The 27,609-nt window shown below is 47.1% G+C and overlaps 1 protein-coding gene across 1 annotated transcript in view; it reads right to left on the bottom strand.

Annotated features, from left to right (window-relative positions):
* The window catches only part of SYCP2 (synaptonemal complex protein 2), a 457,471-nt gene extending 432,029 nt beyond the window's left edge, over positions 1-25,442 (bottom strand). Inside the window, exons 1-5 of the mRNA XM_088482789.1 lie at positions 25,257-25,442; positions 23,248-23,294; positions 22,917-23,048; positions 5,939-6,067; positions 5,720-5,824 (exon numbers count right to left, since the gene is read on the bottom strand). Coding sequence (XP_088338915.1) covers positions 5,720-5,824; positions 5,939-6,067; positions 22,917-23,048; positions 23,248-23,271 — 390 coding nt within the window. The 5' untranslated portion in view covers positions 23,272-23,294; positions 25,257-25,442. The remainder of the gene's footprint in view (positions 1-5,719; positions 5,825-5,938; positions 6,068-22,916; positions 23,049-23,247; positions 23,295-25,256) is intronic.
* Positions 25,443-27,609: the final 2,167 nt, after the last annotated feature.

Consider the following 27,609-nt stretch of genomic DNA (forward strand, 5'->3'; position numbering starts at 1 on the left):
CATGATGGCACCACGTATGTGACCTCTCTCACCAATTAAGTATTAAATAGGCGAGAGACCACCCTGCAGCACCGCACCGCAAGGGCTTTAGCAGAAAGAACAGGGACAGTAATAAAGCTGACAGTTTAGAGAAGAAAAGTTACAGGCAGCGCTAGCACAGTCACATACAATGCAGAGAAATAACAATTCCTGCACTAACAGCGCTGATCACTCAACTACACAGACACAGGGCCTGGTAGGACACAGCGCTGCATACACAGACCTAAGCCACAGCGGAGGAGAGGTATGCGGGGGGACCCAGACCACGATGCTTCCTTCCAGACTTGCAGCAGCGTTCACCATGCGTTGCAGAGAAGATGGCCGCCGAGGAGCAGAGAGAAGCTGGCCTGGGGGAGGAGCGCTGACACAGGGCCAGTCAGCACAGTGCAGAGAGGGCTGTGTGCAGCGGGGGAGGCGCCGGCTGTGAGACAGGGAAGGCGCGCTCCCCTGGCATGCATTTAACCCCTGGGACGCCGCAGCACTACCGCTCTGCTGCGGTCCGCTGTCCCAGGGGGTAGTGGAAAGCGCAGGTTCAGTACCTGGCTCCACGCTGCAGCCAGTCCCCAGGGAGCCCCCTGCCTGGGGACTTAGGACCATGTGACCAGCGGGGACCCACCGCGGGACCCCGCTGCTTACCTTTGTCCCTCTTGGATCCGGCCATGGTCCGGAACATCTGGGGTCACCGCTAGCTGTGACCCCAGATGCTCACCAGCATCCCCGGATCGGTACCGGCGTTCTGGTACCGGCGGGGGTGTAGGGAAGGCTCTTCTAGCCCCCACTCCGACAGGTGCACCCGACGCCGGCCGGGCACCAAACTAAACTGAGGTGCCTTGGCTCGGGGGCGGGGTATAGGAGGGGGACCCTAGTGCATCCTGGGAGGCTGAAAAGCTTAACTCTATGGTGCCCAGCGACTGACGTCACACCTATACCCCAAGGTATCCTGTGGATACCCTATGGACCCTGAAGTAGAAATTTTCAAAGTAATCCGGCACTCTCCTGCATCAATGACAACACACTGCTTGCTCGTGCTATAAAAATAAATGTCCTGGTAGGTGTATGCAGAAAAAGACACACCATGCTCAGCACAGCAATTTGTTCCAAAAGTGTATTCAAATATCAAAACATATTAGCAGCAACATTTGTGGCCCGCTCAGGGTCCTGTCCTCAGGCTGTCGTATAATACTCACATAAAAAGAAACATGCAAAAGGTCTTACCTTATATCCCCACCTGTTGTGAAGCACGCTATCCCGGAGACTGTAGACGCCCAAACATCCACCAGGACGCGTATCCATGACGATATATATATATATATATATATATATATATATATATATATATATATATGGGAATGACCGTGAAGCAGTGGCCAGCTTAACAAATTATTGCAATATTTTGGAACCAACATTCCCTATGTTCAAAGGAGTTGCAGTTTGAAAAGCATGTGAGTGCCGAGTTTGTATGATATTTTTTATGTAGATGGTGTGGTCACATACCAAGGGCACTCCAGATGGTTGAGTGCCGTGGATTGAGCCTGTCGTTTATTTAAATTTTGTGGTCACACTTGCTAGGGCACCCTGTTTTTCAAATGTAAGACAAACTTTTTTCTTTTTCCAGGTGCTTATTAATTGATAGCCCTGGGTGTGGTCCTGTCTCTTTAAGGCAGGACCCAGTTTCATGTTTAAAATGTATGCAAGCTTGAGCCCAAGATGGCAGATCAAGTTCATTTATCTGAGAATCAGTGTAGGGACTGGCTAGATGGGAATGACCGTGAAGCGCTGGCCAGCATAACAAATTAATGCAATATTTTGGAACCAACATTCCTTATGTTCAAAGGAGTTGCAGTTTGAAAAGCATGTGAGTGCCGAGTTTGTATGATATTTTTTATGTAGATGGTGTGGTCACATACCAAGGGCACCCCAGATGGTCGAGTGCCGTGGATTGAGCCTGTCGTGTATATATATATATATATATATATATATATGTATGAAGCAGGAAGCGCAAAACTGGGTACCCACAAGTATGCAAAACACTGGTCCAACAATATGGCACCGTGCAGCACACCACCGTATGTGACAGACCTCACAAATACTTGAGTTTATATAAGTGAGATCATGGAAACCTCCCTACACACACCTGTCAGGGCTGTAGGAAAAGGAAAGGAATATAGACTGACAGAATCGGAAAAAAGACACAGACATTCAGCGCTAGCATAAGTCACATACAATGCAGAAGGAAATTACTTACTGCACCTTGGCACTACAATCAACTGCCCAGATTCAGTGTCTGGGAAGGCTATAGTGCTGAATACACTGACCCCAGGGGAGAAGTATACAGGGGGACCGGTCTGCACGCTGCCAGAGAGATCTGCGATGCACCAGTAGAAAATGGCCGCCGGAGACCTCAGAGGGGGTGTGGCCGTAGGAGGAGAGCAGCTCAGCAATGCCAGACCTTAGAGGAAAGGCCCACTGAGCCGAGGGGAGGAGCCGCTAAACAGGGAAGGCTGCCTCCCCTGGCCAGCAATTAACCCCCGCTGCAGCTGCAATTCCCTGGTGGTCTAGTGAACGCGCAGGGTATGGGGGGCCTGCCGCCACTGCCAGCACCTTCGGACATGGACAGTCCACCGCTGCCTGCTCTGATGAGTCAAAATAAGAAAAACTAATAACTCAAAAAAATTAAAATCAGCTTAGGGGCTGCTAATCAGCCCTCTACGAAAAACGGTGACCGACTCTGACCGGGCACCAACTAGAACTGAGGTGCCTGTGGCCTGGGGGCGGGGTATAGAGGAGGATGGACCCAGTGCATCCTGGGAGCTAAAGCTTTTAACTGTGTGGTGCCCAGGACCCAGATCCAGCTATACCCCCAAGGTCTCCCTGAGGAGCCTATGGACCCTGAAGAAGAAATAATCTTATTGTTGTCAGTTATGTTTTTAAACTTCATGGCTTCTTGTGTAAAATTCTGTATGTGGTACAACAGTAATCGAATGTCAACTTCATTATTTTTTCAATCAACTATGAAACAGAGTACCATGCTGATTTTTTTGTGGTAGTAACGTATACCTTTGTTAAGCACCTAAAAAAAATTGGGATATCTAATGCTGATTTAACCTTTTTTTTAATTGTGTTCCAAAATCTTACATTTTTGCTGTAACTCGAAACATAAGGCAGATAAATTAATTTGGCTTGGATTCTTGGATTCGGGAGGAAAAGTTACCTTAGGGGTCCAAATTTCATGATAATTCCTTAATAAACACCCGTGATACTTCAAATAAACAAGCTGCAATTATTAAATAGTTTCATAAATAAAAAAATCAATATTTCGGAAAGCAACAGTTAGACAGTTGAGATATTTGGCAGAAATTGGTTTTTTTTGCATCCTCTCAACTATAATAAAATTCAAAAAATCTGAGATGGGTGGTGGACACACCTGCTTGAACTGTCGTGAAATTACCCTTCTGTTATTGCCCTCTGGTTATGATGCTTCCCAGCGTTGACAACCTATATTTTGCTTCACTTTCTAACACTCTCAACTCGACTTCTCCCTGTGCCTACTTATGTTGAATTGTTTCTAAATGTGTATCATAGTGTATATTTATCCTTGTTCGGTCAATTCAAATCTATTAAGATGGGCGACCACTCTTGTGCTAAGTGCGGAACTCCTTGAGCTGACTTAGAACATTGTCTGTGGGATTGTCATCTTATCAAGCAGTTCTGCACCCAAGTCTGGAGGTTCACTATTGCCCACCTAGTGGACATTTTTTTGCTATCCACTGAAATGGGCAATGTTGGGTTTCTTGCAGTCCACTTTTTCTGTATTTAGAGGTTGTAGAAAGTTGCTCTTGGCTGTTTTGGCCGCTGCCAGTAAGGGTATTTTCCAGATTTGGACATAGACTTCGCGCCACCCGTCTTGATAAAAGCCTTTTCATCTTTTTAGGTTGGACTAGATCAAATTTGCTCTGCAAAAACAATCAGGGGTCCAGTCCTATTTCACCTCCTGTCTCACTGTCATCATTATGGTCTGAGTGTTGTCTACTGGTCTGCATGTCTTTCCCCCAGTTTTGTGTGTTGATTTTGTGTTTGCTTTATATCATTGATGTATCATGATGAACTCTGTAATTCTTTTACTTTGTGCCTGTATGTAATACATTGGAAAGAAAACAATTAAGTATTTCAACAAATTACAAGAGAAGTGGTGGCCAAGGACTGAGCCTCAGAAATGGGGAGGAAGCCTTGGCTATTATACTAGTGAGGATTGTCGGGTAACTGAGCTCATGCTCACGGACCACAAAAAAGCATGTCTGTCACTGATCGCTGTCAAAAAGTGCCAAGTCACCCTGTGCCCCAGCCATTACTGAAATTATTTGTGTACCAATGAATGTTTTAGAAAGTATCCCTGGGAGTACTTGTACTATTAAATGCCACCTGATATTATTCTATCTGCATGTTACACTTACTGTGCTGTCCCTTGTGTGCAAACACCAATCAGTCAACAGTATTTCTGTTACAGAAAAGAATGCAGAAAATATTATACTGTTTTTCCCCTTTTTCTGGTTCTTCCATCTCTCTACAATTCTCTCACTTTTGATAACATTTCATTCTATTCTGTCCCCAAAGTCTGCTACAGTACCTTGGTGTTATCATCAATTCTGCTCTCTCCTTTGCTCCCCACATTAAGGCCACCTCTCAATCTTGCAGTTTCCAGTTCTGGAACATCAGCAGAATCCAACCCTGTCTTAACCCCGATGCTTTCAAAAAGGTAATTCACATGCTCACCAAGATTTTGCTTGGGGTGACCCCAACCTCTGGAACCCACTCCCTCACCCAATTAGACTCTCAATCAGTTTTCTCAATTTTAAATATGCCCTTAAAGAGTAAGTTTAAAAAATTAAAAAAAAAGCGTACCAGCCCTCCTGATTACTCAACTCTATTCTCCTCCAGTATATATCTTCCCCAATTCACTCTCCAAATGTTCTCTCCTTAACTATGTAAGCTCCACTTTCTTGTTCTTCCCTAGCACTATTATTGACACCACTGCTCTGCTCCCTTGTCTCCTTCTCCTATCTGTTTCCTCGCCCATATACTGTATGTACTGTATGTTAAGTTCAGCATCACTGAACCGATCAGTCTGTGGTGTGCTCTTTAGTAGCTTTTCTATGTACCTATTCTTTTATCTGCCACTGCATATTACATATACTGTATGCTTTGATACCCATTTTCTATGTATACCAGGGCACCTTAAATATAAAAGATAATATTTTCAGATGCAGGGTTCACAAAGATATTCTTACAACCTTAGTTTTTTTTTCTCATCATGAATTTCTATTTGAACAGAGCTTGTCTATCTCATGTGTGCAACCTCCTCAGATTTGATTGTATGTGTACTGAAAATCAGTGTTCTATTTACACATTAACAAGCTTTTGTGAAGAGCACTGCCCAATCAACTCACTGGAAGAAATACAAGACACAAGAAAATAAGAGCTGAATTTCAACTTTCTTCTACTAATGGCAGCAGGAGAATCATTCATTAGCTGCAAGGAGGGCGTATACCTTGAAGATTTGTAAAAAAAATTCCTAGTAAATTCACTTTGTTGGTAAGACACTTTTTTTTTATTTTTTTTTTAAGTCAACTCATGGAAATTGAATAAATACTGACTATTTTCAGTTTAATATACACTTTCTTACCATGACTACATCAAAGTAATCTTCGCTCAGAGTGAGCAAAGCTTCATTCTTCACATTTCCTGCATTAATTAAAATGTCTCTGATCTTTTCAAACCAAGCTACCATGTAGAAAAAAAAATATAAATATTCAATATTTCATCTTTATTCTAGTATCACTGGTAAGATAGAAGACACACTAAGCAGGATAAAGGCTGTAACAAACATATTTCAAGTACTTATCTTTTCCACTAGTCCCTGCTTAATCACTGTAGTAAGCCACTCTTCACCATCTGTGGTCATACAGTTGGCAAACTTAGAAATAACATTAAGCACAAGCGATACATTCTTCAATTCTTTCTTTTCCAGTTCCTGAAACAAAAGCACAGTATATGTTTATATGAGTGTTATCCATTTAAAGTCTACCAAAGCAACATTCACCACACAATGGACTTAATACAGATTAGAACTGGACTCTGGGGCTAATTCAGCAGTGCGCGCAGGACCCATTCTGCGAGTGTGCAGAATGGATCTTGCTTTATCGCACACAATCCCTTGAATGCTTCTGCCTAGGGGTGTGCACCGACCACTTTTCGTGTTTTGGTTTTGGTTCTGGATCTTTCTTCGTGTTTTGGATCTGGATTGGTTTTGCCAAAACCACCCTTCCGTGTTTTGGGTTCTGGATCTGTATTTTTTTGAAAAAAAGCATAAAAACAGCTAAAATCACAGAATTTGTGGGTTTTTCTGCTCCTATGCTATTATTAACCTCAATAACCTTAATTTACACTCATTTCCAGTCTATTCTGAACACCTCACAATAGTGTTTTTATGTCCAAAAGGTTGCACCGAGGTAGCTGGATGACTATGCTAAGCGACACGAGTGGGTGGCACAAACACGTGGCCCATCTAGGAGTGACACTGCAGTGGCAGACAGGATGGCAGTTTGAAAAACTAGGCCCCAAACAGTACATAATGCGAAGAAAAAAAGAGGTGCAAGATGGAATTGTCCTTGGGCCCTCCCACCCACCATTATGTTGTATAAACAGGACATGCACACTTTAACAACCCAATCATTTCAGCGCCAGGGTGTGCCACACGACTGTGGCTGAAATGATTGGTTCGTTTGGGCCCCCACAAAACAAGCTGGCAATTAATCTGTCCCTGCACAAACTGGCTCTACGGAGGCAAGATGTCGTCCTCATCCTCCTCATTCACCGATTCCTCACCCTCTTCAGTGTTGTGTACATCCTCATCCTCACAGAGTATTAATTCGTCCCCGCTGGAATCCACGACCACAGGTCCCTCTGTACGTTATGGAGGCTGGTCTCCCTGGAAGAGTTGATAATTCATTTTTATGAACATCATCTTCTCCACATTTTGTGGAAGCAATCTCCTACGCCTTTTGCTGACAAGGTTCCTGGCTGCACTAAACACTCTTTCGGAGTACACACTGGAGGGGGGCAACTCAGGTAAAATAGAGCCTGTTTGTACAGGGGCCTCCAAATTGCCTCTTTTTCCTGCCAGTACATGTACGGACTGTCTGACATGCCTACTTGGATTCTGTCACCGATGTAATCCTTTAACAGACAGACGCACGCTTGTCGCTGCTGCTTTGAGGATGCAGGTGCGGCTACAGCCCACACAATTAACAAAGACAGAAAAAAAAATGTTTTTCTTTTTTGTGGAGCGCACTTTGGGGGTTACACCACCCTTTAACAGACAGACGCACGCTTGTCGCTTCTGCTTTGAGGATGCAGGTGCGGCTACAGCCCACACATTTCACAAAGACAGAAAAAAAAAGAATTTTTTTATTGTTTGTGGACCGCACTTTGAGGGTTACACCAGGACTGTTGGAGGGTCAATTGTTTAGTAAAAATAGTGGTGTTCCTACTTCCTCTCTGGGATGATGAACAACTCCCAGCAGCAGCAACAGCACTAGGAGGAAGTGGTTCTTGATCTTTCCCTATTTTATTTTTATCGGAGAAAGTTTGGTCCTCCATTTATGTTATATTGATATATACGTGCGGCTAAGGTGCACACAAACACAGAAAATATTTTTTTATTTTTGTTGGAGACTAGTGCACTTTGTGGGTTACACCACCCTTTAAGAAATGAGCCAGCCGGCCCTTTACTTATGGGACACAGGCGCACGCTTGGCGCTGCTCCTTTGTTGATGCACATGCAGCCACAGTGCACACAATTCACAAACACACAAAAATATATTTTTATTTTGTTTGGAGTGCCCTTTGGGGGTTACAGCACCCTTTAACGGACAAGCCAGCCGGCCCTTTACTTATGGGACACAGGCGCACGCTTGGCGCTGCTCCTTTGTTGATGCATGTGCAGCCACAGTGCACACAATTCACAAACACAGAAAATATTTTTTTCTTTTGTTTGGAGTGTACTTTGGGGGTTACAGCACCCTTTAACGGACAAGCCAGCCGGCCCTTTACTAATGGGACACAGGCACACACTTGGCGCTGCTCCTTTGTTGATACACGTGCAGCCACAGTGCACACAATTCACAAACACAGAAAAAATATTATTTTTTTTTGCACTTGGGGGAGCACCCCTGATGGACAGAGCACCCCCTGGACAACACTACAGCACCCCTTTAGGACTGGGACACTGCACAGGACTTTGGAGTGGACACAGCCCCTATGGACAACTGACTGCACAACACAGTCCAGCCAGCCCCTATGGACTTTGGAGGAGAGGACACAGCCCCTATGGACAACAGCAGCACAGTGCAGCACAACACTACACTACACAGCCCAGCCAGTCCTAACTCCCACCCTCCCTCTTCACTGTCCACAGCCGAGTGAGAAAATGGCGCCGACGCGGGTACCTTATATAGGATCCAAAACCCGCGAGACCCGGAAGGCGGGATGATGACGTTTTGCATCGATTTCAGATCCGAGTCAGGCGGGAAAAGTCGAGCCTGACTCGGATCGGCCTCGGATCGGGGGGGCTCGGATTTCAGAAATCCCAACCCGCTCACCCCTACTTCTGCCTGATTCTGTTCAACAAAACATGATCAACTGAACAAAATAAAAACTCAATTTGTAAGGCCAAGAACTAAATGAACAAATCAAGCCATATAAACTCCACTTCAGCGGCCTAAACCTGTAAGAAAAGATTTGATAAACCTAAGATTGGATGACCCCTACATAAACAAATGCAAAGCCCATTACTGAAGTAATCAGGGCTGTTGTGACACAAATATAAAAAGTATAACAAGATTTAATGTCTTAAATATGTAGACCCAATACTAATATTTACTCTAGGTTTTTTTAGGGTAGGGTTCAGATCACAACGAGAGCACAAATGTGTGTGCCAAAAAGGGGTATGTTCGCATGGCATGCCTCTCTTTCCTGTACTCCAGGGGGCATGCCCAGCACTCCCGCAGATGCTGGGTTACTCCCAGGCTCTGCCCGCACTGTGTGGTACATTATGAATAGGGGGCACTAAAGTCAGTGGCATCACTAGGGGGCTGCGGACCGTACCGGGTAGCACCAAAATAGCAGAGCTGCTTTACTGTCACTCCCTCTGATGGTGTCACAGAGCAGCAGTGACTCTTTACCAGGAGTCAGGAGACGCTGGGGGAAAGAAGTCCACAGTGGAGCATTGGGTGATACTATTCACTGACTAAAGTGTAGCATAATATTAAATTTAATATTTAAACTCTTTGCCATTTGACCACCCCACATGCCGAATCAATTCCCAACAAGCCACAATGCATTTTCATTGACACATTACAATTGTGCAGAACAATCCATACCTACTGTATTATAAGCATTCCAGACAGCTCTATTAGAATACACATATAATACACAGCCCCTTAACACAATCATTGACCCAGCTTTCGCTCTGCTGCCACCATAATTGTTTCCCAAATACAGATCTCCCTTCTCTGTTCCCTCCTCAAACACAAAACCCACTCACTGCCCTCATACTCCCACAGCCCAATCATGGCAATTTTCCCTATGATCATGACCACTTCAGAGCAACCACAATACCCTAATCCTATTCCTTCACCCTGCCAGCCACCTACCTATCTGCAGGTTACTTGCTGAGTCCAGCTACCCACAGGTGTGAGGGGGGAGGGTTTGGGTGGGATTGTCAGGGAAGGGCAGCTGATGTGAGGGCTACAGGTGCTGCCGCGGCCTCCACCATACCTTTGTATCCCCGATTCCTTCCCTTCACAGCACCAGAACTTCCAGGATCACATGCTTCTGGCAGGGGCGGGCACCGTCACTCCAAAACTTCATTAGGTCAAGTGCGGCAGTTAGCAAATTCAGTGAGGGGAAGCGGCGCAGGCACGCCAAGGTCAGCGATGCACATCCAAAAGGGCAGGGTGCATTTTGCCAGTTTAAAATTGGGCAGGGTATGGTGCCCCGCTATAGCAGCCTAGTGGAAACGCTACCCAATACATTTTATTATGGAATAGTATAGCCTGTGTTCCTACATAAAAAGTAATGAAAAGGTTAAATAATCAGAGTAGTCTTTGATCAACTAGAGGTGGACAGCAGCTCAAAGGTTTTAGGATGCAATAAATCTTCGATCTATACTTAAATTGCTATTTTTTATTTAAAAAATGTATCAGGCTATGTTTGACGGATATAAAGACCTCTTCTTTTGGTCTAATATAATATGGAAATAGGCCTGTGTCTAAAAGGTATTGCACCTGTTTAATTAAAATCATGAGGGGTTGATCTAAAAGTACCCACTTACAAAAAAAAATAAAAAAAAAATATGAGAGTTATGGTAAAATTTACCTCTGTTAACTCTCTTTCTTGGAAGTCCATAGGGTCCACAGAGAGACATTGCGGTGTAGGTGGGACCTGGAGGACCGGACACCAACAGCAAAACTTTTAAATCCCAGGATGCTCCGGTCCTTCCCCCTACACCCTGCCCACAGCCTTAAGGCACTTCAGTTTTCTTAACAAGTCCAAGGCAGGAGCAGGACAGAAGGAAGACTGGTACACTGAAGAATCACAATCTCACACAGAAAATGAAACAAGTGACCAGGAGAAGAAATCCAAAGAGGCCAGGTGCGTCAGAGTGGGTGCCCTGTGGACTTCGAAGAAAGAGTTAACCAGGTAAGTTTTACCTTAACTCTCCTTTTCTTCTTCAGGGTCCATAGGGCTCCACAGGGAGACATTGGGGATGTCCCAAAGTAGTGTTTCAAGGACGCTTCTAAGCTGATAGGAGAACCCTACACCCGAAGGAAGCATCCTGAGAGGCAATGTATCACAGGCATAAAACCTAAGAAAGGTGTGGACAGAAGAGCAGGTGGCCTCCGTGCATAGCTGTTCAGCTGAGGTGCCATGCAGGGCTGCCCACGAGGGAACCACAGAACGAGTAGAATGAGCAGAGACTGTAGTCGGCACAGGAAGGCCCATCTGCGTGTAAACCTGTGAGATAGTCATGCGAATCCATCTGGCCACAGACTGTTTGTTAGCTGGCCATCCTTTCTTGTGGAATCCATATAAGACAAAGAGGGAGTCCGATTTCCAGATGAAAGTAGTACAGTCCACATAGATCTTTAGAGCACAGACCACATCCAAAGATGCCTCTCCTGCCGAGAAGTCTGGTGAATTATAGGCTGGAACCACAATTTATGCATTCAGCTGGAAGCAAGAAACTACCTTGGGAAGGAAGCCTGGACGTGTTCGAAGAACAGCCCTATCCTGATGAAATATCAAAAAGGGGGAGCAAAATGAAAGCGCCCCTAAACCGATACCCTACGGTTAGATGCTATAGCCAGAAGAAACAGAGTCTTCGCAGTGAGCCATTTAATATCCGATTCCAGAGGTTCAAATAGAAGTTCCTGAAGTGCTTCGAGCACCAATGACAAATCCCACGTAGCCACAGGAGGAACAAAGGGAGGTTGTATCCGTAGAACACCTTGCATGAAGGTGTGGACATCCGGTATAGAAGCAATCTTGCGCTGAAACCAGATACACAAAGCAGAAACTTGCACTTAGAGAAATGCTAGGCGGAGGCCTAGATCTAGTCCAGCCTGAAGAAAGGCAAGAATTCAAGAAACTTTAAAGACCTGAAGTTCATAGTATCATGGAGTACACTATTGGAAATACGAATGCCAAATTATGTGGTAAATCCTGGCTGAGGCCGGTTTACATGCTCTGAGCATGGTCTGGATCACAGAGCTGGAGAATCCCTTAGCCGTTAGGAGGGATGTCTCAAGAGCCAAGCCGCTAAAGACACACGGGCTAGGTCCGGATGTAGACATGGACCCTGAGACAACAGGTCTACTCATAGAGGAAGTTGAAGAGGAACGTCTATAGACAGTCTTAGAAGATCCGAGTACCAATGACATCTGAGCCAAGCCGGAGCTATTAACAGGACTGTGCATCCCTCCGGTCTGAATTTCTGAAGCACTCAAGAAAGCAGGGATGTTGGAGGGAAGAGATATGCCAACTGGAAGGTTCATGTCACTGACAAGGCGTCTATGGAGGCCGCGTCGGGGTCCTTTGTTCTTGCTCCATAAACTGGAAGTTTGTTGTTGTGTCTTGAGGCCATGAGATCCACTTCTGGAAGACCCCATTTGTCCACCAGAAGCTGAAAGACTTCTGGATGTAGAGACAATTCTCCTGCATTCACGTTGTGACAGCTGAGGAAATCCACTTCCCAATTTAGAATCCCCGGGATGAGGAGATGGCTGGGAGTTTGTGTTCGGCCCATGTGAGAATGCAGGACACTTCTGTCATTGCTGATTGACTTCGAGTGCCCCCTTGATGAACTACCCTACTCTTGAAAAAGTCCCTACAGGGGACGAAACGCGTTGGGGGCACTGCAGCGACTTACCTTTCAACCCTTGAACTTTCACATATTACCAGTGAATGTTTGCTTGATTTTATATATTGCCCCTTCATATACCTGTACCACAAGGAGCACTTGCGTGTGTGGACAGGCATTAAAACCATTCTTTACTCCCATTGAGTCCACGTGATAGTGTATATACGGTCTAGCCAGACCGACATCCACCCTTATACCACACACACTGGACCGTCGAGCAAAGACTGCAGGTGAATCAGCGGACCCGCGGCAGGATCTGGGTAAGTCTACAATAATATGAGATATGGTAAGAACGTACCCTTGTTATCTCTATTTCTACGAAGTCCATAGGGTTCCACAGGATACCTTGGGGGTATAGGTGTGACGTCAGTCAACGGGCACCAAAGAGTTAAGCTTTCAGCCTCCCAGGATGCACTAGGTCCCCCTCCTATACCACGCCCCCGAGCCAAGGCACCTCAGTTAGTTACCAAGCCATAGGACGGAGGAGGAGAAGGAAGAGAGAGAAAAAAGATCTGGACACACACAAGAATCACATTCTCACCAGAGGGAGACGGAAAAACCGGTGACCAGAGCAAAGCCCATCTGCAGCACAGGTGCGACAGGGCGGGAGTCCTGTGGAACCCTATGGACTTCGTAGAAATAGAGATAACAAGGGAAAGTTCTTACCATATCTCATATTTTATACTTCAGGGTCCATAGGGTATCCACAGGATACCTTGGGGATGTCCCAAAGCAGTATCCTTTAAGGGTGGGGACGCTCCTGTGCTGAAAGGAGAATCCGCCGCCCGAAGGAAGCATCCTGAGAGGCGAAGGTGTCAAACCTGTAATACCTCACGAAGGTATGGACAGAGGACCACGTAGCAGCCTTGCAGATCTGGACTGCAGAGGCACCACGTCGAGCTGCCCACGAAGGACCCACAGACCTAGTGGAATGAGCCTTCAGAGAAGGAGGAACCGGTAGGCCTTCATGAAGATAAGCTTCAGAAATAGCCATACGGATCCAGGCTGCCAAAGTTTGCTTTGAGGCAGGCCAACCCTTTTTACGGAAGCCATAGAGGACAAACAAAGCGTCCGACTTCCTAAACGAAGAAGTGCGGTCAACATAAGTCCTTAAGGCCCGCACCACATCCAAAGAGGCCTCACCCACTGAAAGACCCGGTGAGTTAAAGGCCGGAACAACGATTTCCTCGTTAACATGAAACTGGGAAACAACTTTGGGAAGAAACTCGGGCCGAGTGCGGAGCACTGCCCTGTTCCCATGAAAAACCAAGAAAGGGGGTCTACAAGAAAGAGCCCCTAAATCAGAAACACGTCTGGCCGAAGCAATAGCCAGAAGGAAAACAGTCTTGGCTGTCAACCATTTAAGATCCACTGAGCCCAGTGGTTCAAACGGCGGTCCTTGGAGAGCCCTCAGGACCACAGCCAAATCCCAAGGCGCCACAGGTGGAACAAAGGGCGGCTGAATGCGGAGAACACCTTGCATAAAGGTGCGCACATCCGGGATTGTAGCAATCCTACGGTGAAACCAGACAGACAGGGCCGAAACCTGTACCTTCAAAGAAGCAAGGCGAAGCCCATGATCTAGTCCCGCTTGTAGGAAGGCGAGAATCCGAGACAGACAAAACTCCCGCGGTGCATAACCTCTCGGTCGACACCACTGGAAGAACGTATGCCACACACGATGGTATATCCTCGTGGAAGACGGTTTCCGAGCTCGCAACATGGTACGCACTACAGAGCTGGAAAACCCCCGGGACCTCAGCATGGCCGTCTCAACAGCCATACCGTCAAAGACAGCCGAGTCAGGTCCGGGTGAAGGCAAGGACCCTGAGACAGAAGGTCCGGTCGTAGTGGCAACCGCAGAGGACTGTCCACGGACAGACCCTGAAGGTCTGAGAACCAGTGCCGTCTGGGCCACGCGGGTGCTATCAACAGGAGCGTCCCTCCTTCCTGTTTGAATTTCCGGATTACCCGAGGAAGAAGGGAGACCGGAGGGAACAGGTATGCGAACTGGAACGTCCACCGGACGGACAGAGCATCCACCAGAGACGCCCCTTCGTCTCTTGTGCGAGACCCGTACACCGGCAACTTGTTGTTGTGCCGGGACACCATGAGGTCAATCTCTGGAAGACCCCATCTGTCCACCAGCAGTTGAAAAACGTCCGGGTGCAGGGACCATTTCCCCGGATGAACGTCCTGGCGACTTAGAAAGTCCGCCTCCCAATTTAGCACTCCCGGGATGAAGACCGCTGATATGGCCGGAAGATTGCGCTCCGCCCATACCAGGATCCGAGAGACCTCCCCGAGAGCCGCCCAACTTCGGGTTCCTCCTTGCCTGTTTATGTAGGCCACGGTGGTAGCGTTGTCCGACTGGACCTGTACCGGGCGACAATGGAGAACCCGATGTGCCTGCTGGAGAGCATTGAAGACCGCACAGAGTTCCAAGATATTGATTGGAAGCTCCGCTTCTGTCGGCGTCCACCTGCCCTGGAACAAGTGTGGACCCGAAACTGCTCCCCAGCCCCGAAGACTGGCGTCCGTTGTCAACAGGACCCAATTTGGAACCCAGAACGGACGACCCCCGCTGAGATGGGTCGTCTGTAACCACCAGGCAAGGGACAGGCGAACCTCAGGGGTGAGCACAATTGTCTGGGACTTCAGAGACTGTGGCAGCCCGTTCCACTTGGACAGAATCAGGTGCTGCAGAGGTCTGGAGTGAAACTGGGCATATTCCACCATGTCGAACACCGACACCATGGAGCCCAGTAACCTCATCGCCGAGTGTAGAGACACCCGGTGACTGAGCAGACAACTGCGCACCCTCGACTGTAAAGCAGAGATCTTTTCCTCCGTCACGAAGATCCTCTGCTGTTCCGAGTCCAATAAGGCTCCGAGGTGCAGAATCCTCCGAGACGGGATTAGAGTGGACTTCTGCCAGTTGATTATCCAGCTGTGCCGCTGCAGTAGCGCAATGGTCAGGCCCAAGTGGCGTAGAAGGAGCTCTGGAGATCCTGCCACCAATAAAAGGTCGTCCAAGTACGGTAACATGCGGACTCCCTGCAGCCGCAGAGAAGCCGCCATGACCGCCATCACCTTGGTGAACACATGTGGTGCTGTCGCCAGGCCAAAAGGTAACGCCCGAAACTGGAAGTGGTCGCTGTGGATTGCAAACCTGAGGACTGTTGATGGCGCAAAAGAATAGGGACATGCAGGTAAGCGTCCTGTATGTCCAATGACACCATGTAGTCCCCAGGTTCCAGCGCCAGAATGATGGACCGTAGGGTCTCCATCCGAAACTTCGGTACCCGCAAAGACCTGTTGAGAGCTTTGAGGTTGAGAATCGGACGATACGACCCATTGGGTTTCTGTACCAAAAAAAGACTTGAATAGAAACCCTGGCCCCTCTGGGAGAATGGAACAGGCACTATAACTCCAGCCTGGAGCATAGTGTGCAATACTTTCCGCAGCTCCGAAGCCTAGTTCCGGTATGATGGTAGACCCGTGGTGAAGAATCGAGCCGGGGGTCTGTGCCGGAAGGAGAGGGCGTACCCGTGGGAGACCACCTCGAGAACCCAAGTGTCTGTCGTAGTGACCGACCAACACTGGGCGAACTGCAGCAGGCGGCCTCCCACTTTGGGATCCCCCAACGGGAGGCCCGGACCGTCAGGCCGCAGGCTTGTCATCTGGCTTGGGGGCCGGACGTCTGGTACTCCATGCCTGCTTCCGGGGCTTAGCCGATTTCTTAGGGCAGCCTGTCGAGGTAAAGACTGTGGTTTGGGCCTGCCCTGGACCCTAGATGACCGAAAGGACGATGGTCCAGAACCAGAAGGAGCAGCGGCAGACAAGCCGATTTGGCTGCCGCCAACGTGGCCACAATCTTATCCAGATCCGGACCGAAGAGAACTTCTCCGGTAAATGGCAACGCCTCCAGACCCCGTTTGGAATCTGCGTCCGCCTTCCAGGATCGCAGCCACAAGGTGCGACGAGCAGCCACCGCTGCTGAAGAAATTCTAGACACCAGAGTACTAATGTCTAAGGCCGCCTCGTTGATATAAGTGGCCGAATCACGGAGATTACCAATCAACTCCGCCTGTTCGGCCGGACAGCCGGAATCAAAAGATGCCTCTAATGAATCCGCCCAGCGCTCCATCGCTCTGGCAACCCAGCAAATGGCCATAGCCGGTCGTGCTGCCCCCCCCGCTAGGGAATAAGCGGACTTCAGGCAGATCTCCACCTTGCGGTCCGTAGCATCCTTAAGGGAGGACATGGATGGCATCGGCAATGTGGCACTACGGACAAGACGGGTCACATGAGAATCCACCTGTGGAGGGGATTCCCACTTTGCAAAATAATTATCCGCGAATGGATAAGCCACCGTCAGACGCCTCTGCGGCTGGTATCTTTTGCCAGGCTGTTTCCACGCCTCCTCTAAATGGTCCACCAACTGACCTGAAAGAGGAAAGACTGTGGCATCGCCCTTCACATCTTTAAAAAAGGCGTACTTAGATTTAGCCGCTGGGAGAACTTCGTCCTCAATCACCAAGGCTGTGCGGACTGCCCGAATAAGTCCAGGAATATATACCTTGGACTTAGCGTCAGCGTCCTTAGTATGGAGAGGTTCCTGATCGTAAGGATCCAGAATCTCCCCATCATCAGACGTCCCCTCGTCATCCTCATAAGGAGCCGACAGAGACGCCACCGGCCGTTTATGTGGCCGGATCACAGACTCCCCTTGCAACACATCCGACAAGTGCTGTACAGAACTCGTCAGGGAGTTAACCCACGCCGGCTCCTGAGAAACCGGGAGCGGGGAAATAGGGAGACTGTGGGGTACAAACCCATCGGTGTAAACGCAGGTTGCGGAGCTAACTGGCCCACTAAGGTTGTAAGCGCCTGAGCGAAACAAGCCCAGGGCGGCTCCTGTACCGGTGCTGTAACCGTAAGAGGCCGCGCCATGGACAAACACTGCCGGCAGAGGCCCTCCGCGCTACCCTCCCTCTCCGCTAACGGTACTTTGCACGTAGTACACTGTAGCCGGAGAGGAAAATCACTTTCAGACATGATGGCACCAAGTATGTGACCCCTCTTACCAATTATATATCAAATAGGCGAGAGACCACCCTGCAGCACCGCACCACAAGGGCTTAGCAGAAAGAACAGGGATAGTAATAAAGCTGACAGTTTAGAAGAAAAGTTACAGGCAGCAGCGCTAGCACAGTCACATACAATGCAAAGAAATATCAATTCCTGTACTAACAGCGCTGATCAATCAACTACGCAGACACAGGGCCTGGTAGGACACAGCGCAGCATACACAGACCTGACCCAAATCGGAGGAGAGGTATGCGGGGGGCCCCAGACCACGATGCTTCTGTCCAGGCTTCCAGCAGCGTTCACCATGCGTTCAGAGGAAGATGGCCGCCGAGGAGCAGAGAGGAGGCTGGCCTGGGGGAGGAGCGCTGCCACAGGACCAGTCGGCAGCGTGCAGAGAGGGCTGTGTGCAGCGGGGGAGGCGCCGGCTGTGAGACAGGGAAGGCGCGCTACCCTGGCATGCATTTAACCCCTGGGATGCTGCAGCGCTACCGCTCTGCTGCGGTCCGCTGTCCCAGGGGGTAGTGGAAGCGCAGGTTGGTCGCCGGGAGACCGGCGCCCAGCATCCCGATCGAAGGGATACCGGGTCCCGCGAGCGGACAGCCGCGCGGGGGGGGAGGGGGATTAGGGCACCCAGGGGTGACTTAGGGTTAGGCCCCCCCCCCGGGAGGGTTAGGCTAGGGGGAGGGAGGGTTAGGCACCCCCGAAGGGGACATAGGGTTAAGCACCCCCCCGAGGGACTTAGGTTTAGGCAGCGGGGAAGGGGGGGGTTAGGGATAGGCACAGGGGGGGAGGTTAGGCACCCCTAAGGAGGGTTAGGGGAGTTAGGTTAGTTGATACTTACCTTACCACGATCGGGATTTCCAGCGCTGTCGAGCTCTGCTGTTTTGTCGGGCTGCCACTTCCAGGATTTCGAACTCCCGGCCATGCGGCAGCCGGGATATCATACCGATTCCGTGTACCTATATAACACACATAACTTGATTGTGGTAGACTGTAGATGTAATAGGTGTAGAGAATCTGGGTATATCAGGACATATCACAAGATATGTCCCTTTGATTCTGTAATAACGCTGCCCATATGAAAATAATACAGCTGTCAATTACATTCAGGATGCGTGCATGTAGGTGATAAAGAGTGTGGGATCGATTTGTTGCATCAGATTTTGGAGATCAATCTAAGAGACTGCACCTTTTATTTTTTCTAACTAAGTATTATACGCCTTTACTTTATTAGTATTTTTTATATAACGGGTATTCAACATGCGGCCCTTCAGCTGCTGTGGAACTACACATCCCAGCATGCCCTGCTGTAGTTTGTCTGTTAAGGCATGCTAAAACTACAGCAAGACATGCTGGAATGTGTAGTTCCACAGCAGCTTGAGGGTTGCATGTTGAATACCCCTGCTCTAGAACCTTATTCTTTGAAAAAGCTAATGACCACTTAGACTATCCCTTAACTAATTAATATTGCTATAAGTATTGGCAGACTAACTAACTGAGTGCTAGTTTGTGTAACAGAGACTACTCAATTGCACTAAAGTGACTTGAGGGATCTGGCTCTTTCTCCACAGGTGATGGCACACTGCTGAGTTATAGATACAGTACATACCTAGAAGTGTGTATGGTCTAACGACCAGAGTGAAAATATTATTTGTAGGTATAATATTAAGCCCAGCTCCATCTACGTCAGGACTTGGGGATCTGTCTGACTGCAGTCCTGACCCTATAAAGTACATGTTATGGTATTACAGTATGTGATCCCTGACATATTTAGTGGCAGACAATGATATACAGCCATGGCCAAAAGTTTTGAGAATAACACAAGTATTGGTTTTCACAAAGTTTGCTGCTTCAGTGTTTTTAGACCTTTTTGTCAGATGTTACTATGGTAGTATACTGAAGTAAAATTACAAGCATTTCATAGGTGTCAATGGCTTTTGTTGACAATTACAATAAGTTTATGCAAAGAGTCAATATTTGCAGTGTTGACCCTTTTTTTTCAAGACCTCTGCAATTCGCCCTGGCATGCTGTCAATCAACTTCTGGGACACATACTGACTGATGGCCGTCCATTGCCTAATCAATGCTTGGAGTTTGTCAGAATTTGTGGGTTTTTGTTTGTCCACCCACCTCTTGAGGATTGACCACAAGTTCTCAATGGGATTAAGGTATGGGGAGTTTCCTTGCCATGGACTCAAAATTTCGATGTTTTGTTAGCCGAGTCACTTAGTTATCACTTTTGCCTTATGGCAAGGTGCTCCATCATGCTGGAAAAGGCATTGTTCGTCACCAAACTGTTCTTGGATGGTTGGGAGAAGGTGTTATTGGAGGATGTTTTGGTACCATTCTTTAATCATGGCTGTGCTCTTATGCAAAATTGTGAGTGATCCCACTCCCTTGGCTGAGAAACAACCCCACACATGAATGGTCTCAGGATGTTTTACTGTTGGCATGACATAGGACTGATGGTAGCGCTCACCTTTCCTTCTCCGGACAAGCCTTTTTCCAGATGCCCCAAAAAATCTGAAAGGGGATTCATCAGAGAAAATAACTTTACCCCAGTCCTAAGCAGTCCAATCCCTGTACCTTTTGCAGAATATCAGTCTGTCCCAGATGTTTTTCCTGGAGAGAAGTGGCTTCTTTGCTGCCCTTCTTAACACCAGGCCATCCTAAAAAAGTCTTCGTCCTGTGTCATGCCAACAGTAAAGCATCCTGAGACCATTCATTTGTGGGGTTGCTTCTCAGCCAAGGGAGTAGGATCACTTTTGCCTAAGAACACAGCCATGAATAAAGAACGGTACCAAAACATCCTCCAAGAGCAACTTCTCCCAACTATCCAAGAACAGTTTGGTGACGAACAATGCCCTTTCCAGCATGATGGAGCACCTTGCCATAAGGCAAAAGTGATAACAAAGTGACTCGGGTAACAAAACATGGAAATTTTGAGTCCATGGTAAGGAAACTCCCCAGACCTTAAACCCATAGAGAACTTGTGGTCAATCCTCAAGAAGTGGATGGACAAACAAAAACCCACAAATTCTGACAAACTCCAATTGCAGAGGTCTTGAAAAAAAATGGTCAACACTGCAAATATTGACTCTTTGCATAAACTTAATGTAATTGTCAATTAAAGCCTTTGACACTTATGAAATGCTTGTAATTTTACTTCAGTATACCATAGTAATATCTGACAAAAAGGTCTAAAAATACTGAAGCCGCAAACTTTGTGAAAACCAATACTTGTGTCATTCTCAAAACTTTTGGCCATGGCTGTACATTACTACCCATTTTCCACCAAATTAATAACCCGGGTTATTGCCGGGACAACCCCGGTCGACATTTGGTGTAAAAGGGTCTAAGAAAAATAACCTGGTTCCAGTTACCCTGGAATCTAACCCCGGTAGCTACCAGGGTCGAACCTTGGAAGGACCCAAGTAATGAAGCGGTGTGAACGGGATGACCCAGGTCATGCCTCAAACGAGCGGATTGGTAGGCTTCAGTAACACTTGGACGCCTAGAGACAACATAATCTCCAACTGTAACGCCGAAGACCCTGGTCCGGTGTGAATGGCTGGTCCCAAGAATAACCCAGGTGCAGCCGCCAGTCTGAGAGGGGTATAAACCCGGCTACAAACCATGCTCAGTGTCCCGGATTGGAGCCGAGTGGAAAAGACAAGTTCTGACAGGATACTTGTATGTGTAGCATTGTAAAAATACCTAAATGTTTCCATAACAGGAGAGACACAGTGTTGAATACTTACAGTAAGCATGTGTATATTTACATTTCTTAAATGATTTACCTAACACTAGATCAGGGCTTGATAAATTTTTCTAAGATCTAGGAGCCAGGATGAAATTGTAGGAGCCAAGCCACTGCCTCCCCAAAAATAATTACAGGAGTAAGGAGCACAGCTCTGTGTGTTATACACACTATACTAGCCCACAAAATGGTCATAGTGAATGGATACAGTAATATGGAGGCCCCCTCACTGCTCTGCACAGCTCCCCTGCTCCACCCTACAGTAATAACGGACCACATTTCACATAAAACAATGGTGCCAGAAAGTACATCAAAACCCCCCTCCCCTCATGGTCAAACCACTATCCCTCTGAAGCTGCTCCGCAATCCCTGGTAACGCATAGACCCTACTACCGGAGAGCTCTATGCAGCCGGAAATAGGAGACAGTTGGGACGTACAGGAGGATCAACTCAAACTGGGACAGACAGCAGGAACCAGAGCAGCCCAGGATGGAAAGGAGTCGTCAGCGCAGGCCGGGACGGACACAGGCACAGCAGTCACCGCAGGCGACACTCAGCACATGCACTCCTGTGCATGATATGAACACCGCAATACTATAGGCATCAAACTCCACCAGAGCTGATGAGGATCTGCTTCCTCCCTCACTGCAAAATCTGGTAAGTCAGGCAGCAAAATCTGGTAGCCATGGCGACCTGGCCCCCGGGATTTGTTGGGCCCTGCACTACATACTGAACTAGTTTATAAAATAAAACATTAAGCCATGCATATTTGCATATTGCATACTGAATAATATATTGTTGACACTTTTTGGTGCTTTACACAATAAATATTTGTTGGAAGAAAAAAAAAAAAAGTATTTTTTTTTAAAGTAGACTGAAAGAAAATCCAAGGTCCTTTTTTGTCTCACTTCTTCTATACCCCTTTTACACCGACCTGAAAATCCTGGGTTGATGCATGTGACCGTGCATCAACCCGGGATTTTTGTCAGTGTAAATGGATCCCCCCGGGTCCAGGGACCGAGAGATCCAACTCGGGTAGTTTGCAGGGTTGACCACGGGTCGTTCCTGTGTCACTCTGCAGTGTAAACGGCGCGATCCGGGTCACGATGACCTGGTTCGGGCCGCATGCCGCCTGATTGTCCAGCTTCATTGCTGCTTGCAGATGACATAATCTCCAAGCGTCCACTGCAACCAGCGCCGGCCCGAGCAGCGCATCCCACCCTCCCTCTGGATCGCTGTAGAGTGAGGTAAGAGGCTCGGGAGGGGGAGGAAGAAGCGCTGCTCATCTGCGCTAGAAGAGCCAGGTCAGTGCTGACCCAGCTCCGATGTCAACGGTGCCCGGGTCGGCGCCGCAGTTGAAAAGGGGTCTGTCCCAGATCTGATCCGGGTTGGAAATGTGTTTCAAATCCCGGGTCAGACCCAGGACTTTGGTATAAAAGGGGTACTACTCTCTAAAACCACAATACTTATATCACACACCTAATAAATAATATACAATAGATGCCATGCACAGAACCTAAAATACAATAAATACAAAGCAGATACCCTGCAAATGAGATTGTCAATTTTCAGAAGCAACTCCTTGCTGCATTTTTGGGAACTGGATTGCTTCTGTAGAAATCCTTCGAGGGGATAAAATGCATGTCTTCTCAATGCATTGTCAATGTGTGCTTCCAGCTAATAAAGAGAAAGATTTTGTAAACCATTAATACTATATCTTGTTATTTTTTTTATAATGATTTTATTTTGGAAGGAAAAGCATAACACATACATTGTTAGTGCATTTATATATAAAAACAAGAAAAGAAGAGCAGTTAGAGAAAGCCACTCATTTAAATACAAACTATATATTATCTTTTTAGGTGTTAATACATACCTTGATATCTTCTTTTGGTGGCATAGCTGTATAAGCAAAAAAACAGTCTGAAAAAGAAAAAAAAATAGTTTTTTTTTTGTGGCCCTTTTATAGTGCTTTCTTCACTGCTGAGGGGTTTCCCAGTCCTGTGCTGAGGCCGTTTTTTGACGTTTGTGCAGTACCCACAAAAATTATACCTTGTTTTTTTCAGGATACATTGCAGTATCAGAAAATACCACAAGTATAAGTAAAATAAAATATAACAAATATTAAAATTTTCATAAAATAAATTTTAACTTAAAAATGCAACGTGTCAGAATACGTACTGTAACCAACCAAGGATCCACAGCTTGCAGCAAGTCCAGTTGTGCTGGTGGGAGAGGTAATTAAATATTTTTTTTTTCCTCTGCAGTATTATTATTTGTTTTTAATTCCTCTTAATGCATCCTAACACACCTACACTGTGTAAATCTTTTACTTATAACAGTAAAAGTTCTTGCAGACAACTTTTTAATTACAGAGGTAATACTGTATTTCCCTATGGTGGTCCTTCTCGCTAGCTGGAACACTGGAGTCTGCTATTTTTCCAGAGTCTCAAGCTAGACAGAATGGCTACCTTAGGAAAATATTTGCCTAGGAGTTAATGCAATTTAAGGACAGAAACAGCACAGCCTCATACAGAACTGGACAAATACAACTGCTCGGTCAACATTGCGACAAAACAAAACATGTCCAAATGAATAGCGCAAAAACACTGGCACTCATGGATACCATCATGCAACCAATGTCCACACTTAGTCATTGTCAGCACTTAAAAAATGGTAGGTCCAACAGGATTTTAGTGCAACAACTCCTTTATGCCAGCGGCTGGAAGTATCAAGGAACGGGTACCAGTGTGAAGAAGCTTACTGGTCATGCCAATGCTCAATATAACTAGAGACACTGGGAAACAAGCAAGGGGGTATACTTCTAGGTATGTGGAGGGATTCCAGCTACAGTTTGCCATCGATGGTCTGATGCAGGAGTAGCTAACCAGTGGTCCTCGAGCGCTACTAACAGTTCACGTTTTCCAGACCACCTATCTGGTGCACAGGTGTATTCATTACTCACTAACACATTTGAAAAGATCCACAGGTGGAGATAATTATTTCACTTGTGATTCTGCGAGACCTGGAAAACATGCACTGTTGGCAGCTCTCGAGGACCAGTGTTGGCTATCCCTGGGTCAGATGGGTAGTGTTATCACCATTGATGGGAGGCGCTGATCCTCATTAATGAGTGCCAACCCTGTTATGTACAAAAAAATTGTCCGAGATTCAATTCAAAGCGATGCTGAATAGCCCCAGGAGGGAGCTCCCAGAGCTATTCAATTCACCGCGCTGTTTGGTCCAACTAAATGATTTCATCAGGAGGGTGCGAGGAGAAATCCGACTAAAGTGCCAGCTGCACGGCACTATCAGCCTCGCAGCCGGCACTTTAGTAGGAGAATGCCGGTTCTTGCAACTAAACACTTAGGTTAAGTAGAGAGAACTGGCATTCTCCAACTTAACATCGTGCTGAATTGAATAGCGCCAGGAGCTCCCTCCCTGGGCTATTCTGCATCGCTTTGAATTGTATCGCGGCCTTTGACCATTGATGGCAGAGCGGTTGATGGCAATTCCAAATTCTGCATTGGTGACATTTGTTTTTGATAAATTAGGGTGAAGCTAGACTTTCTATCACAGAGAAAAGTGGCAATATAAAATCTAAGTTATCACCCCATCTTTATAAATAGACCAGACATAAAGTGGTCACGTGCCATATCTCCTACTGTCTCATTATAATCTTCTATTTATTGTGGACTAGCAGATATATTTACCAAGATTGTACGATAACAAAGATTTTCAAGTCTACCATCCTGGGCACTTTAATAAGTAGGGTAAGGCCCAGTTTAGTATATGGACCAACAGTAAACCCTTTAGTAAATAGAGCTGGATGCTTTAGTGACAAAATGGCCACATCATTTATTATTTGTATCAAAACACACGCACTTCGACTACCACTAATCAGTAGCAGGCTCCACCGTCATTTGGATGAGTCTTTGGCTTGCACAGAGAATGCGATTACCCCCGTTGTACAGATAAGCGCTCTCTCCCCCGCCGGCAGATGGATGACGCAATGCGCCCACCTCACCGCCTGCCTGGGCCTGTATGTGGCCGCGTTGCCTCAGCTGAGAAGGTAACTGATTTTCCCGCCATTCCACGGGCGCAGTAACCGGCTGCTCCATACGGGTATCATCATCACGTGTTCTCAAAGACCCGCCCCCTCCCCGGGCACCTGATCCTCCGGTCAGGTTACCCAATCCACGTCGCTGGACTCGGAGTGCTGTTGATGAGTTGACCAGTTACCACTGCACTGTAATGGCGCAACAATCGGCAGATGCCAGAGAGAAGCCTCCACACCTCTACTGTATATAGTGTGTGGCTGCCAAGTGTATGTAAAGTGACTGAGAAAGGAAGTGCCTGACATTAATGCTGGGTACACGTGACATTACACGATGTGTGTACCCAGCCAACAGCAGATGCAAAAGACATACTGGACCTCATTCAGAGTCGGTCGTTGCGGCCGCACGCCACCGATGTTCACTATACTGCGCATGCATAAAGGTCGCAATGCGCGTGTGCAAACTAGCCGCTGCGATCAGAAATTTCTCTCTCCTTGAACACAGCCAGGTCAGTAGTTTGAGTGACAGATGGAGGCGTTTGTGGGTGGTAACGGGAAGGTGCTTGAAAACGGGGGAGTGGAGATCCGAACGCAGGCGTGCCTGATTATGCGAATGGCGTTTTATGGGAGTGCATACGGATTATGGGAGTGCATAATTAACAAAGTAGCGTCATGGCACATGTGACCTTGGAGGTTTTTACACTGACATGATCGTAGAGCTTAAGAGAGGGTATGGTCAACCTTAAACTCTACGACCAGTTCCGATGGTCTCGATTAATCCTTATATGCCCGGAGATGACGTGCAATGCATACGAGAAGGGGGCGTATTTTTTTTGTCTTCCGACCGCTTCCTCCCCTTGGTCGGCCAACTACCGATCCGAACTTAGGGACGCAACTTGCGAGGCAATCATTTGCATATCCGGCCCCTTTTTCCGTGCGGCCGCTTCGACCGACTCTGAGGTCCACTGTGTGGTCGTTTGACGACTGCATGTTATGTCGTTCACCAGCCGCATCCGGAAGTATGGGGTCTTTCGTCAAATTGACAGATTGAGCAGCATGTAGACTTGATCTGTCGATGCGATGGTCCGACATAGTTGATATACATTTGCCGATGTGGACTATATGTCGTCCCAATCCACCGGATCGGGCAACATTGTCTAATGTGTCCTCAACTTAAGAGCAGATGGCACCCGTCACTGCACTAGATGATGTAATTTTCATTTATTTATACACTTTAGAGTAAATAATACCATCAGTGGGCACCATCTGTAATGTTTTCTAGCATTGGCAGTAAATAAGGCTTGTAGGCGGTGCCAAAACTGGTCTAAGGGCCGTATTCAATTGCCGGCGGAAAGCCGAGATTGTAGAAAAAATGTTCTCACCGGTGACGTCCTTTCGCCAGGTGAGAACTTTTCCCCGTATTCAATTCCAAAGACTTTGCCGGTGTGAAAAGTCTGTGCCTTGTAACCAGTGGGAAAGATTCGCCTCTGAAAGGAGGCGGAAAAAAGTGCAGAATTGGGGTGCAAAGTTGCAGGAACACCCCTGCAGCCTTGGGACAGTCCCCCAAAGGTAAACTGCGTCAAAAAAGGTTAAAAATTACATTAGAAAACCCCAAAAAAGTACTCTCGTTTTGGGGGCAAAAAAAACAAAGTTGGGGGACAAACTTAAAAACTAACTAAATCGACTCCAGGGGGGTCTCCCATGTATGCCCAAGTTTTTTCTTGTTGATTGCAGGTGCTTGCTGAAGGTGCGTTTTTTTTACCTTTTTAAAAATGCACTTTAGCGATTTTTAACCATGCTTGCACCCATTTTTATGTACCCCAAATTTGCTGGGATTACTTATTTTTACAAAAAAAAAAAAAAACAGCTAAATGCTATTCTTCACCACTTGTGCAAAGACACTAAATAGCACCAATTGAGAGCATTTAAGCACCCCAAATACCTCCAGCAGGGCTATTTGAGAATATCCTTAGTGATCCTCTGTCAGTGCATCTTTTGGGGGTGTCAGGCTGATTTCCCCAAATCTGACAGGACTTTTCACCTGTTTGAGTTTCTCCGGGACGCGTTCTCGCGTCCTTTGCAATTGAATAGGGCGAATCACGGTGACGTGCGATTCTTTTCCGGAGAAAAAACTAGCGATGACTGCGAAAACTCCAGATCTTTTCGCCGGCAATTGAATAC

This window comes from Taudactylus pleione, unplaced genomic scaffold, assembly GCF_031769625.1.
Source record: "Taudactylus pleione unplaced genomic scaffold, aTauple2 ptg000018l, whole genome shotgun sequence".
NCBI lineage: Eukaryota > Metazoa > Chordata > Amphibia > Anura > Myobatrachidae > Taudactylus > Taudactylus pleione.